The following is a 21349-nucleotide window of genomic DNA, read 5'->3' as shown; positions in this document are numbered from 1 at the left end:
AGCCGTTGATGCAACAAAAATTATGCAGTATAATTATGAAAAATCCACCTATGCAGATACTCGGTAGCTGGAGGGGGTCATTGCTGGGCTTCCTGCAGCCAGAAATTTACGATGACAAAACGGTTGTGGGGCGGTTGGGAGTGGTGGTCCATTGCGAAGTGAACAATGTTTGCTCACATGATTGTCAAACAGCCGGCAACCAAAAGCAGACAACAACAAAAAAGGGGGTCTTCAAACCGTTGCTGATGTTTGAGACAATCGCCCGTGGAGTGCCGTAAGAATGCATGGAACACAAAAATAAGATGATGGCACAGCTGGTGTGATGGAACTGAAACTGCTGTAGAAAATTTGTGGCCGTCTGACGCTGGCCTTATGCATCAAGCCTCAAAAAATGTTTTGAAAAAAAATAGAAGAGAAGAGAATGAAAAACAATTAAGGCAAATGTTGTTCATTCACCGCTTCTCTATGTGTTTGATTGTGTGTCTGAATTAGTGTGCATACAAATTCCAGGATATGCAGAACAACAACTACACCACCATTGTTTTTCCCACTTTTGTGTTGTCTCTTTGGCTTGCCCGTTTTTGTGTCTCTGGCGGCTCATCCTTTTCGCTTTTAGTTTTGATGTCAAGGGAAGATATGTCTTTTCATTAGTGGAATGCTTTTCAGTTTGAGCGTAAAGTTTTCCATTGTAAATGCCAAGCTGGCTATGGCTGTCTGCTGAAGACACCGGCTTTATTAAAGTCCTGTTCTTATTATGGCTTAATTGCTGTTAGGGTAGGCAGACTGTGTTTGCTAAATTGAAATTTACAAACCGAAAAAGGGACAACAACAGCAGCAGCAGCAGAACAATGAAATGCATCAGGTTAAAGTGCCAGCCAGATGCATATTTAATGGCTGGATGTGAATGTTGGAGATTTTCACACAAATTCTAATTTCGTCTTTAACGCCTTGTGCTTATGTCACTCTATGTTAATTTATATCAAATTAATGCTATGAAACATTTTAAGGAATAAATAGTAAAAATCTTGCAAATATTGTAAATATTATTCTATGACTAAGATTCTTGAAAAGACTTCTTAAAAAATACACGTTGAAGGTCCTTGATTTTTTGTCAAATCGATTTTGATTTTTTTAAATATCCACGTTGAAGATCCTTTAATTGTTTTTTTTTCTTAAAAATTGACGTTGAAGGTCCTTAAAACTTTTTTCGTAAAAATCCACGGTGAAGGTAATTGCAATTTTTTTCTTAATCAAATCCAATCAATCAACCCAGGCTAAGTGTCCTTAAATTTGTTTTATGTTTCTTTATTCTTAAAGAATTCACGTTAAAGGTCCTTGATTTTTTTCAAATCGATTTTGATTTTTTTTAAATATCCACGTTGAAGATCCTTGAATTTGTTTTTTTCTTAAAAATTGACGTTGAAGGTCCTTAAAACTTTTTTCTTAAAAATCCACGATGTAGGTCCTTGCAATTTTTTTCTTAATCAATCCAGGTTAACTATCCTTAAATTTGTTTCAGGTTTTTTTTCTTAAAAAATTCACGCTGAAGGTCCTTGATTTTTTTTCAAATCGATTTTGATTTTTTTTTAAATATCGACGTTGAAGATCCTTGAATTTGTTTTTTTAAATTGACATTGAAGGTCCTTGAATTTGTTTTTTTAAATTGACATTGAAGGTCCTTAAAATTTTTTCTTAAAAATCCACGATGAAGGATTTGTTTCCTAATCAATCCAATCAATCAATCCACGCTAAGTGTCCTTAAATTTGCTTCATGTTTGTTTTTTTCTTAAAAATTCACGTTGAAGGTCCTTGATTTTTATTCAAATCGATTTTGATTTTTTTAAAATATCCACGTTGATGATCCTTGAATTTGTTTTTTAAAATTTTTTTCTTAAAAATCCACGATGAAGGTCCTTGCAATTTTTTTTAATCAATCCAATCCAGTCAATCAATCCAGGTTAAATGTCTTTTCTGTTTCATAATAAATCCACGCTAAATGCCCTTGAATTTTATTTTCTTAAAAAATCCATATTGAACGTCCTTGACATATTTGACTTGAAAAATCTACATTTAAGATGCCTAATATTTTTTTTTTTTAAATCCACATTGAAAGTCTTTGAAATTTTCCTTGAAGGTCCTTAAAACCTTATTTTAAAAAAATTCACGGAGCGGGTCCTTAAAATTGTTGTCTTAAAAAGTTCAGGATAAAAGTCCTTCAATTTTTTTTTCTTAAAAATTCGAGGTTATTGAAATTTTTTTCCTAAAAATTCGAAGTACTTCAATCTTTTTCTTAAATATTCGAAGTCCTTGTAGATTTTTTCTTAAAAAGTTGTGGTCGATGAAACTTTTTTTATCAAAATATCCACGTTGCAGGCCCTTGACGTTTTTTTTTTTTTCTTAAAACGTCCAACTTGGCGTTGCAGGTCTTGGATTTTTTTCTTAAATAATCCATTTTGCAGGTCCTTAAAATTATTTTTTTTAAAAAAATCCATGTTGAATGTCCCTGAATTTTTTTATACCCTCCACCATAGTATGGAGGGTATATTAAGTTTATCATTCCGTTTGTAACAAATATTTTAAAAAAATAAATATTTTAGATCCCACAAAGTATATATATTCTTCATCAGCATAAAATTCTATGTCGATTTAGCGATGTCCATCTATCCGTCTGTTAGTCTGTGGAAATCACTCTAGCTTCCGAACGAATTGAAGCAGATCGATGAAATTTTGCTCAAATGTATGTTATGTCAGCAGGACTTTTGGTATTGAAAATGGGCCATGTAGGTCCACGTTTTGGTATAGTCCCCATACAACGGTACCTCCAGATATTCGGTATTTTGATGATTTTAGCGACATTATTCTCCGGAAGAGTTTCAAATTTGGTATTTGAAGTTCGTAATGGTTACTACAGCCTAAGACAGAAAATTGTCTGTGCAGGTCCACGTCTTCGTATAGCCCCCATATAACGGTACCTCCCGATATTCGGTATTTTGATTTTATCGACATTATAACCGATTTTTTTAAGTTTCGCATTTGAATGTTACCTACATTTGCATTTTTAAGCCGGGCCGAACTTAAAGCTTTTTTATTTGTTTGAAGGATCTCAAAATTTTTTCTCAAAAAAATTCACAATGACGATTCTTGAATTTTATTTTGAAATCCTCGTTAAGTTTTTTTTTCGTAGAAAATCCACACTGATTTTTTTTCTTAAAAATCCACGTTGAAGGCCGTTGAGTTTTTTTCGTAAAAAATCCACGCTGAAAGTATTTTTTCTTAAATTTGAATTTTTTTTCTTAAAAATCCACATTTAATGCATTTGATATTTTTTTTTTTAAATCCACGCTGAAGGTCTTGTTTCTTAAATTTGAATTTTTTTTCTTAAAAAATCCACGTTTAAGGCATTTGATATTTTTTTTAAATCCACGTTTAAGGCATTTGATATTTTTTTTAAATCCACGTTTAAGGCATTTGATTTTTTTTTTTTAAATCCACGTTTAAGGCATTTGATTTTTTTTTTTAAATCCACGTTTAAGGCATTTGATATTTTTTTTAAATCCACGTTTAAGGCATTTGATATTTTTTTTAAATCCACGTTTAAGGCATTTGATATTTTTTTTTTCTTAAAAATCCACGTTTAAGGCATTTGATATTTTTTTTTTCTTAAAAATCCACGTTTAAGGCATTTGATATTTTTTTTTTCTTAAAAATCCACGTTCAAGGCATTTGATATTTTTTTTTCTTAAGAATCCACATTTAAGACATTAGATATCTTTTTTTCTTAAAAATTCACGTTTAAGACATTTGATATTTTTTTTTCTTAAAAAATCCACGTTTAAGGCGTTTGATATTTTTTTTCTTAAAAAATCCTCGTTTAAGGCATTTGATATATTTTTTTCAAAAATCCACGTTTAAGGCATTTCATATTTTTGTACGTTAAAGGTCCTTGATTGTTTTTTTTTTTAAAAAATCTAATTTTTTTTTCTAAAAACTCCACGATGCCCCTTAATATTTTTTAAAAAACTTAATTTTTTATTAAAAAATTCTTAATTTTTTTCCAAAAAATAACGTTTTTTTGAATTTTTTTTCTAAAAACCAAGTTCGACATCTTTGAAAATGTTCTCCTAAAAACCCTCCGTTGAACGTTCTTGACAATGGGTTTTTAAAAAGTCCATAATTTAGATATTTGAACACATATTTCTTAAAAAATACAATTTGAGGCCCCAATTTTCAAATTTCTATTTTTTCCGTTTGTCAACTACAACTATTTAATTGATTTTCAAACGCTTTTGTGGACCTTTTTCTAAATTTTTAAATTTGTTTTATTCAAAAAATTAAAACAAAACCACTATTCCAAACTTTATTTCATGCCTTTCTGTCTTTTTTTATTTTACTTCTCCACATTCATTAAAAGTGCAAAAAAGCTGTAGGCATTGTTCACCACCTGAAAAAAAAAACACAATTACAAATTTATTTTATGAATTTCTTCACACAATAACATCTAGGACAACATTAAATATCAATATTAAATAACAACATTAAATATCAATATTCAAAGTTTATCTCACCTTTGTAAATATCGGCAATCCAACCTCAAAATAACCTCCAATTGTCACCTTATCTGGTCGCTTTAGAAATTCGCGAAATAAAATAATTAATTTGCGATTTGCCACCGAATATTCCAACCAATCGGTGCGATAGACATCCAACATTATTTCACTTGAATTTAAGGTGATTTCATTGCCAAAATAACAGGGCAGAAATATTTCAAAAATCATGACGGCCAAAAACTGTAGCATCGATAGAAATTGTCCGAAATTAGCGACAATATCCAGCTGCAATGAGAGATTGAGAATCATTTTTATAAAAAAGGAACATTATTTAAAAATATCGTTACATTCCTCCTGCTACATGCCCCACAAAAATAAATATCAAAAAATATTTTGCTGCACACAGGGAGGATATAGAATAATCCGATTTTGCTCCAACTTTGCAGATCCTAATATTTACACTAGGGCTAGGTCAGGTGCGAAAATGGATAATTTCGGTTCAATTACCTCCCCCACAAATGGTCAAAATTTTGAATAATTATAACTCTAATAAAATGTTAAATAAATGTCCGATTGTCTTCAAATATCGCGTAGATTAATATTTTTACCTGCAAATCAACGGGGTAAAATTTTCGAATAATTATATCTCTCATGAGATGGTTTTGGAAATGTGTACTATAATTGTTCGAAAAGTACTAAGTGGTACTAAATTGGATATTTTGTGGAAGGATAGGACTGGGACTCCGAATTTTGATATTGAGGTCTCTGTTGGTATCTGGTGGTGGTTTTACAAGTGCGTACTATAATTTTCGGAAAATTACTTAATGGTGCTAATTTTGGATCCATGTCGGTGTCTAGGATGGAGAGATAAAAAATGTTGTTAAATTTCGTAGAAGAAGAGATAAAGTTGGAATCCCGAAATTTGATATTGAGGTCACGATTTTTTTTTCTAGGATTTAAATATGGGGACGTTGAAATCGTTTAGGACAGTAAAATTGGATGTGGGTCCATGGTTTTGCTAAAATCCTGGTCGATATACTTCAAAATAAGAGATTTTGAAGACTTTTTGATGTAAAAAGCAAATATTTTCCTATTATTCATTTCGAAAAAGAAAAAAATTGAATAATAAATGAAACCTTGAAAGTCAGAATATATAGTACATCGTACGAAATTTTTATTAAACATGTTGCTTTGAATATCCTTCCCCACTCGGAACGAATTTGGCAATTTCAGAAAAAAAAAAAAAAAAATAAATAAATAAAATCTGTTAAAAATTCTGTTAAAATCTTAAAAATACCAAATGTAGGCGTCATATAAGGGTCTAAACGACGACGTGGACCTAGGCAACTTTTGCCATAAGCCACTAGAATATTCAAATGCGAAGGTTGAAAAAAAAATCGGTGAATAAAATCATCAATATAGGGAGATAATATTATATGGGGCTATACCAAAATGTGGACCTGTACCGACACTTTTCTGTCATCCATTATCCATTTCGAACTTCAAATACCAAATTTGAAACAATTCCTGTGAATAATATCGCTAAAACCATCAAAATACCGAATATCGGGAGGTAGAGCTATATGGGGGCTATACGAAGACTTGCACCTGCACAGACAATTTTCTGTCTTAGGCTGCAGTATGCATTACGAACTTCAAATACCAAATTTAAAAAAATTCCGGTGAATATTGTCGCTAAAATCAACAAAGTACCGAATATTGGGAGGTACCGTTTAATGGGGCTATACGAAGACGTGGACCGGCACAGACAATTTTCTGTATTGGGATGTAGTACCCCTTAGGATCTTCCAGTACGAAATTTGAAACGATTCCGGTAAATAATGTTACTGAAATCATTAAAATATCGAATATCGGGAGGTACCGTCATATGGGGGCTATACGAGGATTTAGACCTGCATAAAAAAAATAGTAGGAAGTAGTACCCATTACAAATACGAAATTTTAAATAAATCCGTTAAATAATGTCGCTAAAATCATGAAAATATCGAGTATCGGGAGGTTCCGTTATATGGGGACTTTACGAAAACGACCGACATGGCCCATTTACGAACTTAACCAGACTACGGTTAAACTATGCATGTACGCATAGTTATCTCAGTCGTTCGAAAGATAGCATGATTAAAACAGACCGACAGACGGACGGACGGACAGATCGTCTTAGAATTTTACGCTGATCCAGAATATATATACTTTGTAGGGTCTATTGTGAATATTTCGAGGAGTTACAAACGGAATGACAAAGTTAATATACCCTCCATAGAATGGCGGAGGGTATAAAAAGGGTCTAACACGAACTGTTGGAACTAATCTACAAATTTAAAGTGGACTTCGACAAAGTAACGGACACTTAGTCTTCTTATATATTTACCTTTATAATACGATAGCAACAGAAGCATAATATTAATGCACTCAAGATAATTTGTGAGAGGACATATTTGGAACTTAGGATTTCACACTCCCGGGTCATGCTAGAAATATAAAAATTGAAAAAATTAGGGTTGGATGAAAAAAGTAATTTTTTCAAGGAGACTTATCCAGCAAAAGTACTTCAAATTTGACCGCTAAAAGTGGTTAAACAAAGTTTTTAAGTTGTCAATCAAATGGCTTGGTAACCAGTAGTGGAATTCTCTAACTAATTTTATGAGTTACCAATAAAAGTCGGTAAAATGAAAATTCGGTAATTAACGAAATTTGTCGATAAGTTAGCGACGAAATCAAATTAGTCGCTAATACCTACGGATAGATACCAATGTTGTCAACATTAACTTCTTATTTTATATTAAAATTTTGGGTTTCGAAGTTACCGATTTGTGTCGCAAACTCAAAAAATGAATTAGAGATTCCCGCTACAGATTTGCAAGAATATTTTGTCTGTGGGTCTGTAACTCCCCCATACTCACCGCCTTATACTCTTATGCATCAATATAAGCTTTTTGAATTTCTCATTGACATCTTCCCCTTTGACGGCCCGCAGCTTCTGCAAACGAAAACTTAACACCTTATACAGCAGTGAGACATGAAACATCATGTAACAACCCATCATGTCGAGGCAGACATTGGAGCCAGCCGTACAAACCATTGAAACGAAATCATAGAGATATGCCAACCAATAATTCCGACGATTGCTTTGCCATTCGAATGGCACCCAATATGCGAATGCCATTTGTGGTTCCGTCACAAACAAAACTCCCGCAAATGCTGAGATGACGGTGAACACACTACCCGCCGAATACATATAAATAATATAACGGAATTTTTTCTGAGCATTTCGCCAAAATGTCACTTCATCGCCGGAGTGTAGAGCAAAGTGAGCGTTATGCCTTAATGCATGCAGAAATGTTGAGGCTTTGGTGGAATGCTGCCAAATATTAAGGATTTTCACAATTAACGCTGCCTCGGTTAATGACATGTACAGCACATCGCCCATTTCATCCAAACCATTGGCTCGCAATGCTTCAATCCACATTAGCGTTATGAAAACGAATGTAAACGGTCCGTGGCATACCAAACGTTGAACGTATTGCAGCCAGAGAATGTGTCGGGGGGTTTCTTTATCCGCTTCCGTTTGCCATTTCCATAAACCCAAAATTTTCATTACTCTCAGAATTCCACGAACTGCATATGTGCGGTCATAGCCGCCGTCATTATGCAGTCTTACATTCATTCCGCAAAGCAAGCCAATGATTGCCCGGGAGGAAGGATTTTTAGATTTCGATTTAAGCGTAACAGATTTTAGTTTGACCGAATTGAGTTTCGTTTTGTACTTTGATGATTATTGGTCGTTTGATTTATATATGAGTTTGGAAAAATGCTCGATACAGTGTGGGAAATTTAAATAAGGGCAGTTGGTTTTATATTCAATTTTTAATTTTAAATATTTTTTATTTTTTTTTTTTGAAAAACTATCTAAACTCCTTGGGAGTTCTAACGATAATGTTTATAATTATTTTAAATGAAATAAGTTTAACATCAGATTTTTATCAAGACTTGATGTCTACCAAATATTTTGATTGATATTTATGTAAACAGACATGTTTCATGGATATTAAGTAATTAACTGTTCATTGTCCTAATAATTGTCACGGAAATTGTTTTTTTTTTAAGGTTTCCAGACATAGTTTCCAAAGCTTTTATTAAAAAACATCAATTTTCCACTCCAAAAGAAAACATAACCAAAAAAAAAAAAGAAAAAACAACCACTTAATAACCCCTACATGAAAAAAACCTGAGGACAAGCCAAGGAATGTTTTCAAAAAAAAATGGTAGTAAATTTGTGTTAGAACAAAAAAATTGTGGTTATAACATCTTGGTTTTTGAGACAAAGGATAAGAATTGTCTTGAGGAAGAACCCAATTCTCACTAAAATGTAAATATTTTGAGCAATTTTTTGTTAATTGTCAATGTACAGGGCAAGATAAAAACAAGTTAAAAACAGTAAGTTCGGCCGGGCCGAACTTTGAATACCCTTCACCATTTAGAACGAATTTGGAAATTTGCGAAAAGAAAATATTCGTCAAAAATTCTGCTAACATCTTAAAAATACCGAATATAGCCGTTACCATGCTTAAATTCGAAACTTGAAATAAACGGGGATTAATGTAGCTTAAATCATCACAATACCGGAGGTACCGTTAAATCGGAGCTATACGAAGACCTGGACCTGCATAGACAATTTTCTGTCATAAGCTGTAGCTTCCATTACCAACTTCAAATACGACATCTCAAACAATTTCGTTGAGTATTGTACCCAAAATTGTTAAAACACCGAATATAGGGAGGTACTGATATGTGGGGCCTATACGAAGACCTGGACATGCATAGACAATTCTGTGTCACAGACTGTAGTTTCCATTACGAACTCTAACTACGTTATTTGAAACTACTACGGTGAATAAAGATCCTAAAATCAGAAAAATACCGAATATCAGGAGGTACCGTTATATGGGGTCTATATGAAAACGTGGACCTGCACAGACAATTTTCTGTCATAGACTGTAGTTTCCATTTCGAACTTCAAATGCCAAATTTGAAACAATTCCGGTGAATAATGTCCCTAAAATCATCAAAATATCGAATATCGGGAAGTACCGATATATGGGGGCTATATGAAAACGTAACCCATTTACGAACCTAACCTGCCAACTGGCAAAATAAACACGTGTGCATAATTTTAGCCTTCAATCTCAATTCGTTCGAAAGATAGCGTGATTACAACAGACAGACGGACAGACAGAAAGACCGACCTGGCTAAATCGTCTTAGAATTTTTCGCTGATCAAGAATATATATACTTTGTTGGGTCTGACATGGGTATTTCGAGGAGTTACAAACGGAATGACAAAATTAATACACTCTCCATAGTATGGTGGAGGGTATAAAAACTGCAACAAAGTCAAACATCTTATCTTTAATTTTTTGTAATTTTTTTGAACGAAAGCAAAAATTGTTGGAAATAGTATCAAATTTTAGAATAGGCTTAAATTTATTCGAATTGGTCACATTTGCATGAAACAAACGGCCAATGAAACCGTCACACGCTACCCGAATGATGCTCTGCGGTATTTTGGCCCATTCCCGGAGAAGCGCTTGCTTGTCCCGGTTAGAATGTCCAAGGTCTGCGGCCAAAATGTTTGCGTGCCCAACGCTTTAATACACCCTTCAAAATATTGTCCTCTTTAGCAAGTAAATACGATTATTTTGTTTGTTCACACAAAAGATTTATTCACATTTAAATGCTGAAGTGCTCTAACGATAGTCACTTGTGGTTTTCCAGCCAAATATAAAGAAATCACACTATCGCGCTTGAATTCCATCACGTATAACTTTTTTTTTTTTTCCATTTTTCCTGGAAAATGTTCATCAAAATACTTTTGTACGCTTATTAACAATATAATGGAATAATTTTAACAACTGTCGGACGAGTGGCTTAGAAATGACAGCAGTCTGAAGTTGGTTGCAGTTTTTTCATCTCATTCTGTAGGCCCATTTTTTAATATAGTCCCCCATACATACTACAACTTTCCGATTTAAGTATCTCAAGGGAATTGAACGCATTTCCAATCCAATGGGTTATAATTTCGCTATTCAGATTCTTAAGGGTAAGAAGGTCTCTCTCTGAAGAAAATTTTGAATATATGTAAATTTTTCTTATACACCCTTTTGTCAAGTGCCCGCGAATTCGTCAGAGAAAAGTCCACCTTAAAATTGTTGATTCTTTCCAAAAAATCGTGTTAGGTCCTGTTGGTACTCAAAATGCACAAATTTTTCCACTTTGACAAACATTTTTTAAGTGAAACTTCATATATCGTACTTAATTTTCAAACTTTCAAGGTTTTATATAATAATCTAAGTTTTTCCTTTTTTTTTTAATAATAATAGGAAAACTTTTGCCTTTAAAACCAACAGGTCCTCAAAGTTTTTCATGTTGAAGTTAACCAGAGAGGATATTAGTAAAACCATTGCAAAATGGGCCCACTTCCATTTTTTCTGTCTAAAACTATTTCAGCGTCTCTGTCTGTAAACCTTGAAACCAACAGTGACTTCAATATCCAATTTCAGAATTCCAGCTCTTCCCCCTCACCCAATAACAAATTTCGTAACATTTAGTACGCATATCCAAACCAATCTACAGCTATCCATACTAGCTCCAACAGTAATTGAAATTGAGTACTTTTTGAACAATTTTTGTGCGCACTTCCAAAACTATATCCATATCTCAATGCCAGATACCAACAGAGACCTCAATATAAATTTTGAGAATTCCTGTCATATAGCATCACCCATTACCAAATTTGGTATCATTAAGTACTTTTCGTACAAATAAAGGACGCATTTCCAAGCAAAGGCTAAACCTCAATCACAGATACCATCAATAATCAAAATATCAGAGTGTTGGCTCTATTTCTTCGACCAGGACCAACTTTAGTACCATTTAGTACTTTTCGTGTAATTATAGTACAAATTTTCGAAACCATCTCAGCGTCCTTAATACCAAATTGAAACACTTTCTGTTTTGCCAACATAAAATTGTACCAAATACAGTACTATTTAGTACCTCCCCCAACAGGGACCTCAAGACAAACCTTTAAAATTGCAGCTTCATCCGTTCACCCTTAACCAAACTGTTCCAAATTTAATACTATTTAGTACTTTTCGTACAAATAAAGGACGCATTTAATACCATCGTCAAATCTCAAACATAGATACCATCAATAATCTACATATAAACTTTTAAAATTGTAACTCTATACCTTTCCCAATAGCAAATAAAGTACCATTTAGTACTTTTCGCACAAATATAGTACACATTTCCGAAATCACCTCCATATGTCAAGTCTACACATGAAGATCGACCCTAATATAAAATTTCAGATTTCAAGCACTTCCTGTTTACCCAATACAAAATTCTACCAAATATAGTACTATTTAGCAATTGTAGTACAAGCATCCAAAAGCACTTCCTTATCTAAACAGGGACTTCAAGACAAACTTTCAAAATTCTGACTTTATCCGTTCACCGTAAACCAAACTGTTCCATACCATCACTAATATAAATATACAATTTTAGAATTTTATCTCTATCCCTTCAACCAAGACCAAATTTAGTGCCACTTAGTACTTTTCGAACAATTATAGTACACATTTGCGAAACCACCTTCGTATGTCGAGGCTACATGTGAGCAGCGACCTTCATACCAAAACTCAGATTTTATGCACTATCTGTTCACCCGATACTATATTGTAGCAACTTTAGTACCATTTAGTGCAGCTCTAAAAAAAACGTATGCAGCCGTTATTTTAGGGTCTATACACGACGTCGACCTGCATAGGCAACATTTGTCATAAGTCATTACAATATTCAAATACGAAACTTGAAAAAAAAATCAGTGAATAATATAGCTAAAATCATCAAAATACGGAATATCGGGAGGTACCATTATATGGGGGCTATACGAAGACGTAGACCTGCACAGACAATTTTCTGTCATAGGCTGTTACATCCACAACGAAAATCAAATTTGAAAGAATTCCGGTGGAAAATGTCGCTAAAATCAACAAAGTACCGAATATCAGGAGGTACCATTATATGGGGCTATAGGAAGACGTAGACCTGCACAGACAATTTTCTGTCTTAGGCTGTACCATTCATTACGAACTTCATATGCCAAATTTGAAAGAAAAAAAATGTCGGTGAAAAATGTCGCCAAAATCAACAAAATACCGAAAAAGGAGGTACTATTATATGGGGGCTATACCAAAGCGTGGACTTACTAGGGCTACACGAAGACGTGGACCTGCACAGACAATTTTCTTTCATAGGCTTTAGTATCACATACGAACTTCAAACACCAAATTTAAAAAAAATGCGGAGAATAATGTCGCTAAAATCAACAAAGTACCGAATATCGGGAGGTATAGTTATATGGGGGCTATACCAAAACGTGGACCTACATGACCCATTTCAATACCAAAAGTCCTGCAGACATAATATATATTTGAGTAAAAATTTATCAACCTATTTAATTTCGTTCGGAAGCTAGAGTGATGTTCACAGAAGGATAGATGGACAGACGGAAGGACATCGCTAAATCGACATAGAATTTTATGCGGATCAAGAATATATTTGTGGGGTCTAAAATGTATATTTCGATGTGTTACAAACGGAATGACAAACTTACTATGGTGGAGGGTATAAACGGAATTAAGTGCTATCTAGTACTTATAATGCACTTCTAGTCCGGATTTCCAAAAACCCAGCCTCATCCAACTTGGGATGTATTATGTGGGTCGCTACAATATTTCAGAATATTACGACGTTTTATACTTCTACATATTGTTCGGCTTTATGACGTTTTCCATCTCTGGTCGGTTCTGTATGTAATTTGTCGTTATTTGTATATGTTATCCATACCTTGTTTGGTGCCCCTAATCTTTGCTCTCAGTTATCATATCCGAAAGGCTCTCGCTGTAATTTTATGTGATAAACCCTCTGACGTAGGCTGTAATAAGCACTTGTCATGAATAAATTTTCAAAGTTTTTAATGCGTGATTCCGATAACCACTCATTTATGTAACATTAAATATTCATTGAAATTGATTTAACACAAATTAGTCAACAGCAGTGATAATTGATTAGGTTGGATTTGCGTTTAGTTTAGTTAATGTAAAGAATTCGATTTGGTTTATTTGGGAGTTTTTTTTTTATTTGGGAGTTTTTTTTTTTTTTTTGTATGAGGGGTTTTAAGTATGTATATGAATAAATAATATGGTGACAATATACAATTACAGGGTGAGACAAAAAAATGCAACAAAGTCAAACGCCATAATTTCTATTTATTTTTTTTTTAAATTTTATTGAATGAAAGCAGAAAATGTCGGAAAAAGCATCAAATTTTAGAATAAGTTTAGATTTGTTCGAATTGGTCACCTTTGGCACGAATTATGGCCTTCAAACGACCAATGAAAATGTCACACGCTGCCCGAATGTTGCCCTTTTTTAAATTTTCTTTTTTTTATACCCTACACCATACATAGTATGGAGGGTATATTAAGTTCGTCATTCCGTTTGTATCTCATCGAAATAATCATTTTAGAACCAACAAAGTATATATATTCTTGATCAGCGTAAAATTCTAGGACAATATAGCCCTGTCAGTCCATCTGTTGTAATCACGCTTCAGTCAAAACAAATTAAGATAGGAAGCTAAAATTTTTCACAGATCTCTCTTTTGCCTGCAGGCAGGTCAAGTTCGAAGATGGGCTATATCGGTCCACGATATCGTATAGCCCCCATAAAAAGGCACCCCCCAATATTCGGTATTTTGATAATTTATGCCACATTTTTCAATGGAATTGTCTGAAATTCCACACAAGGAGTCCCTTGTGAGTACTTTACCACCTGAAAGAGAATTGTCTATATAGGTCCACGATATCATTTAGCCCCCACATAACGGTCCCACCGATATTCGGTATTTTGATGATTTTAGCCACATTTTTCAAAGGGAAATGTTCTTTGTGAGTACTTTACCCTCAGAAATAGATTTGTTTATATAGATCCACAATATCACATATCCCCCCATATGGAGACACCTTCCGATATTATGTATATTAAAGATTTTAACAAAAATTTTAATGGATTTTATTTTTTTGAAAATTTTGGAATTCGCGTCAAATGGTGAAGGGTATTCGAAGTTCGGCCCTGCGGAACTGCTTTTTTACTTGTTTTGTATTGTAATCCTAAAATACGATATTCAATAATACCGCCAATATCAAAATCTCGTTCAAAAACAACGCAGTTATATTAGATCTCATCGTACTCTTAAGAAACAAATTTCTAAATATCTCATTGCAGAACTGAGCCTCATGAAAGATTTCAGTGTTCCAACTCTTACCTTTAATTAAAAGTGGTTTTCAAAATTTCAAAGTTTTTGTACCTCTAAGCCCTTAAACATCATTCCGTACTAAACGTGACCCTCATTCGATAATTCAATATTGTGTTTTTAAAAGATTACTTAATAACAATATTAAAATATAAAATTAAATATAAAATATTGTAACACCTCGAAATATACATTTTAGACCCCACAAAGTACATATATTCTTGATCAGCATAAAATTCTATGTCGATTTAGCGATGCCCGTCCGTCTATCCGTCTGGGCCATGTAGGTCCACGTTTTGGTATAGCCCCCATATAACGATACCCTCCATCAGATCTCATCAGAATAAATGGTCCGACATCCAGCATCTTCACAACAGATCTTGTGTTGATGGAAGTATTGAGATGTACTAAGTCTGAATGAAATCGAATATTAATTTCGTGTTTTATGAGCTTCATGTATATTTAAAATGGTGATCTTTTGTGGGAGGAGGTACCAGAAAGAGTGAACCGATGAATCCCATTTTCACAACCGATTTCATATCATTAGAAATAATGGCATGTGTGAAATATGAAGAGATCCGTATGCTAATTTCAGATTTTATAATCGTGTTGATATTTTGAGCCTCTGTGGTGGGGGGGGGGGGGGGGGGGTAGGTACCAAAAGGAATGATCCGATCTCTACCATCTTTATAAGAAATCCTGTGTTGATGGAAATATTGAGATGTGTCAAGTCTGAGTGAAATCGGATATTGTATATTTAAAATTTTGAACATTTGTGCGGAAGGTACCAGAGGGAGTGGACCGATATATTCCATCTTCATATCAGGCCTTGGGTTAATCAAAATATTGTGATGTGTGTAATTTTAAGAGAAGTGGACTCTTGCTTCACATTTTATAAGAGTTATAATTGTTCATAATTTTTACCCTTTGTGGGGGAGGTACTTGTGGGGGAGGGGGGGAGGTAATTGAACCGATATTGTCCGTTTTCGCACCTGACCTGGCACTGATGTAAATATTAGGATTTGCAAAGTTGGAGAAAAATCGGATTATCCCTACTTTTCTGTGCAGTAAAATATTTATACCCTACAACACTATATGGTGGGGTTATGTAACACCAACAACAATTATGTAACACCTCGAAATATTGGTTTCTCACATTCTATCGCGCCGAGCTGAGTCGATCTAGCTATGTATGTCCGTCCGTCTGTCCATGTTAATTTGTAATCACTCTACAGGTCGCAATTATGGCCCTATCTTCACGAAATTTAGAATGTAGGTTGGGCTTGGACCAGAATAGAACCCTATTTTTTCTGGAGATAATTGCATAATACTTAAGGGCTGAAATGGACCAAAAACTGAAAAATTTCCTGATATTGCAGTTGCTCTATAGGTCGATATTATAGACCAATCGAAGCGGTTGTTAGCATGGGGCTAGAGCGTAGGGCTGGGAAGAATCCTTACAATTTTCATGGTCATCGGGTAATATTTAGGTTTGTGTTAAATAAAAGTCAAATTTTCCATTAAACCGCGAATATTTTTAGTGCAGGCGAAATCACAAATAGACGAAGCGGTCAATTCTGACCGTTACGTAGATGCCGATAGTAAATATATCGGGTATATAGCGAAATATATACAATGTGTATATGTGTATCTCATGTGTGTATGTGTATCTCAAGAATGGCTGGTCCGATTTTGAAAAATTTTATCAATCCAGAAAGCCCTCTATGCATAAAAGTATGAAATCTAATAAAATCGGATAAAAAGATGCCAATAATGATGTTAATATAGATTTTGTAGTATTTTGTGACATTTTTTTCTTTCGATCCTGACCAAATTTTTTACAAGGGTGGGGTTAGGCTCAGAAGGGCTAAGCCTATTGTTTCTAAAGATGTCCGGAATATATTTAGGGGTTGAAATGAACCAACAACTAAAAATGTTCCTGATTTTGCAGCCGTTATAAAGGTCACATATACAAAGCAAAGGACACGAAATCACGCATGAGTTTAGGATAGCGGCTGGAATGGACCAGGCGATTACAGGCGATATCCGAAATACACAAAAGGCGAACTTCTGCTTTTTTATGCTGATTTCGTTGACGAATATAGCCAAATATCGTAGACAACCAAATCATATAGATGAGTCTAAATTTTGGAGATACAGAGGGGCTTCTTGCTTTTGGAGATGATCGCAAAATATTTAGGGGTTCAAAAGAACAAAAAACAGAAAAATTTCCTGATCACACAGTTGAAGCCCATTAACATGCCTGAGAAGAGAGATAAGGACGGGGAAGAGTTCTAGCTTTTTGGATGACCATTGGAATATATTTAGCTGTAAAATGGACACCAGCAACTAATAGCACGACGGGGTGCGTAAATATTGGGCAAATGTTCCTGGTCAAAATGCTAAGAGTAATATCTGGGCAGTGCTTCGTGACATCATTTCAGAAGCGAAATCTTCCAAAATGGATTTGCACATAAAAGGGCTTCTAACATATTTTAGTGTTGTAGGGTATCACATGGTCGGCCCAGCACGACTATAGCCTTTGCTTACTTGTTCTTTTTTTTTTTGTTTTTGAAAATTTCGACCTTTTGTGGGAGACTTGCCAGAAGGAGTGGAACGATATTGTCCATATCCGGTCTCGATCTAAATTTGATAAAAAAAGATAATAATATTACGGTGTACCAAGTTTGGACCAAATCGAATACTTCCTTCGAGAGTTATCGTGCCCACCAACCAGCCAGACAGAATGACGGACGCCCCTGGATCGACTACAAATGTCCTGAAACAAATTTGGTTCAAAAATACCTAGGGTTTAAACTCTAATTTCGATGAGACATTTTTTGACCGTATCAAATGGTAAATACCCTCTCTTGCCATATTGCTGAGGGTATAAAAATCGACTCAACTCATTTGATTGTGTATAGTTACCAACTGATTATGACAGTTTTCAAAACAGCATTTAACATTTTAATTGAATCTATGAAGAATCAATAGCTCGACCACATTAAGCAAACGAAAAACCACCCAAAATTTAATTTTCAAACGCATGAACACTCCTTACCCCAGTATTTCAACTTAGATTTATTACCCAACATTTTTGATTTATTTGACATTTGTCGTGATTTGTGACATAGGTCAAAATTTGAATTTGAATATTGTGATTCGTTGATTCGTTGAGATTACCGATTTAATTGGTGGTTATTAAAACAATAACGGCCTTTAATTAGAATTTGTAATGAATGCTTGATTAATGTTGGCTAAAACGAAACAAAAAGGGTTAAGCACGCAATGTGTAGCGGGGGTTGGGTCGGGGGGAAATTCAGTAGGAGTTCAGTGCAACAATTATTGGCCATCAAGAAGTTGGGGGGGAGGAGGTGGTTAGTTGTAAAGTTGTCATAATTCTTTAATTTTCTTACAAGAATTATTAAATCAGTTAATAATGGGGTTTTCTTTTGTTAAATATTAAACGAAAATACTATATCGCCAAGAAAAAAACATAATTTATTAAATTTCCTAATTAACGTATATATGTTACACACATACGTATATTTATTACAATTTCCCATTGTGGGATTGTGTTCCAACATTCATTCATACATTTTCTATGAATGTTTTGTTTTTTATACCCTACACCATAAGGTGGTCAGGGTATTATGTCTTTGTGCATTTGTTTGTAATAGGCAAATGAAACGAGTAAGACCCATAGTTCCTTTTGATGATCTGCATAGAATCACATTCTGAGTCGATTCATGCATGTCCGTCCGTCCATGTATTTTTGTAAACAAAGTACAGTTCGCATTTATTGAGCTATCCAGATGAAATTTTGCACAAATCATTTGTTTGGCTCAAGAACGAACCCTATTGAAATTGGAGATAATCCGTCAAAATTTAGATATAGCTCCCATATATATCTTCGTCAGATTTGCCTTTTATTGTGCACCAAACGTGTAATATCAGCCCGAATAGTATGGAATTTTGCACAAACAACCAAATTAGGCCTGAAAATAAATATGCCAAATTTGATCGAAATCGGCTCAGATATAGCTATCCCTCCCATATATATTGTTCATCCGATTTGTTATTTTTGTCATCCGCAACAGCAATATGCACTCTGTAACAACAATATTTGGGGAAATATATCAAATACAGCTCAGAAATACATTTGCTAAATTTTATCCAGATCGGTTCCGATTTGGATATAGTTCCCATATATAACTTCGTCCGATTTATCCTTTATTGTGCACCAAACGTCTAATATTTGTCCAAATGGGATGGAATTTGGCACTCACGACCGAATTGAGTCTAGAAGCTAGTATGTCAAATTTGATCGAAATCGGTACAGATATAGCTATAGCTCCCATATATATTTTTCATCCAATTTGTTATTTTTGTCCTCCGCAGCCGCAATATGCACTCTGTAACAACAATATTTGGGGAAATATATCAAATACAGCTGAGAAATACATTTGCTAAATTTTATCGAGATCGGTTCAGATTTGGATATAGCTCCCATATATAACTTCGTCCGATTTACCCTTTATTGTGCACCAAACGTCTAATATTTGTCCAAATGGGATGGAATTTGGCAATTACAACCGAATTGAGTCTAGAAGCTAGTATGTCAAATTTGGTGAAGATCGGTTCAGATATAGCAATAGCTCCCATATAAACTCTTCATCCGATTTACAGCCGTAATATGCACTCCGTAACAACGATATTCAGGGAAATATATCAAATACAGCTCAAAAATATTTTTGACAAATTTTATCGAAATCGGTTCGGATTTAGATATATATATATATATATATATATATATATATATATATATATATATATATATATATATATATATATATATATATATATATATATATATATATATATATATATATATATATATATATATATATATATATATATATATATATATATATATTTATATTATATATAATATATATTTAATTGTGCACCAAATGGGCAATACAAGTCCAAATTTAAAAGATACAAATGCTTCGGCATATTTAGTCCTTTGAACTTGAAATTATAATTATAATCATAGCGTGTATAATTGGATACTCCCACAAAAACTTTTAATTCTTTTGCGGAGCTGTACTAAATTAGCAAAGTGGTGTAGGGTATCATAAAGTCGGCCTCGTCCGACTTTAAGACTTTTTTTTACTGGTTTTTCGTTTCGTTTGTTTTGTGTGTTTCGCTTTCATTTGCAGTTGTGTGTGCGGTTACTTTTGTTACACCAAATTACAATAATTATAACAACAATAATAATGATAATTAGTATTAATTGCCATTCTAATAAAGTTAATTACATGACTGTGGCTGTGTGAGTCCACTTTACCCTCAAAGAACTAGCAATTGTTGTTATCCTTCTATTTCGAAAAAAAGAGAAAACTTATTTTATTGTTGTGTTATTTATTATGCTCCTCACAATGCTGTGATATGGAGACCTATTCCAGTTTTAATGGGCGTTTTATGCTGAAGTTCTTTTGTGTATGTATGGGTATGTGTATTGTAATGTGTGCTCATATAAGTTTTAGATCATAGTTTCTTTATTTGCCAAATAATTAAAAGGAGCCTTGTGGTTAACAATAGGAAGGTGTTACAAAAGCAAGCAGCTACCACTTTATTTTTCGTTAAGGAAGCTAGTGTACGAAAATAGTTTACAAAGCACTTTTACCGTCACAAATGGCAGAGAAATAGTTGGTACTTCGCCTGAATTTTCAAAGTCCTAAAGAGTACAAAATCGTACAGCATTGTTGCTTAGTTATTGGTAAGAGGTAGATCTTAGGAATGTTCTATTAAATACTGATGAATTTTTGTTCATATTTTGAGGGTACGAAACTTTGAATACCCTCCACCATCTGGAACGAATTAGAAAATTTTCAACAAAAAAAAAAAAAAAATAAAAAAATAAATAAAATCCATCAATAATTCTGTTAACATATTTAAAATACCTAATATCGGAAGGTGCCGATATATGGGGAATATACGATATCGTGGACCTATATAGACAACTCTCTTTCAAGGGATTAAGTACTTACAAGGAACTTCTTATGTGGATTTTCAGACCATTCCATTAGAAAATGTGGCTAAAATCATCAAAATACCGGGTACCGTTATATGGGGGCTATACGACATCGTCGACCTATATAGAAAATTCTCTTCCGAGGTATAAAGTACCCATATGAAACTCCTTGTGTAAAATTTCAGACAATTCAATTGAAAAATGTGGATAAAATCATCAAAATACCAAATATCGGGGGTACAGTTATATGGGGGCTATTCGATATCGTGGACCTATATAGATAATTCTCTTTCAAGGGATTAAGTACTTACAAGGAACTTCATGTGTGGATTTTCAGACCATTGCATTAGAAAATGTGGCTAA

At 33.8% G+C, this 21349-nt stretch overlaps 2 protein-coding genes across 5 annotated transcripts in view; one reads left to right on the top strand and one right to left on the bottom strand.

Moving 5' to 3' along the window:
• LOC101896766 (sodium/hydrogen exchanger 9B2) overlaps positions 1 to 21349 on the top strand; it is a 195312-nt gene that overhangs the window by 99076 nt on the left and 74887 nt on the right. The window lies entirely within an intron of this gene.
• LOC109612844 (odorant receptor 94b-like) lies at positions 4326 to 12394 on the bottom strand. Its single transcript, XM_020037248.2, has 6 exons — positions 12380 to 12394; positions 9541 to 9579; positions 7469 to 8331; positions 6937 to 7036; positions 4566 to 4832; positions 4326 to 4441 (listed from the first exon to the last, which is right to left on the bottom strand). The coding sequence occupies exons 1-6, from the start codon at positions 12392 to 12394 to the stop codon at positions 4388 to 4390; spliced, it is 1338 nt and encodes a 445-aa protein (XP_019892807.2). The 3' UTR covers positions 4326 to 4387.

The sequence above is a fragment of the Musca domestica genome, unplaced genomic scaffold, assembly GCF_030504385.1.
Source record: "Musca domestica strain aabys unplaced genomic scaffold, Musca_domestica.polishedcontigs.V.1.1 1, whole genome shotgun sequence".
NCBI lineage: Eukaryota > Metazoa > Arthropoda > Insecta > Diptera > Muscidae > Musca > Musca domestica.
The sequence above is the reverse complement of the archived record's forward strand: the minus strand, read 5'-3'. Positions and strand labels throughout refer to the sequence as shown.

Coding starts and splice junctions, on each gene's coding strand:
- LOC109612844 (XM_020037248.2), bottom strand. Junction 8,332..9,540: donor TCTATGACAGAAAATTGTCT/GTGCAGGTCCAC, acceptor TAATCATCAAAG/TACAAAACGAAACTCAATTC. Junction 7,037..7,468: donor ATGCATAAGAGTATAAGGCG/GTGAGTATGGGG, acceptor TTATATTTCTAG/CATGACCCGGGAGTGTGAAA.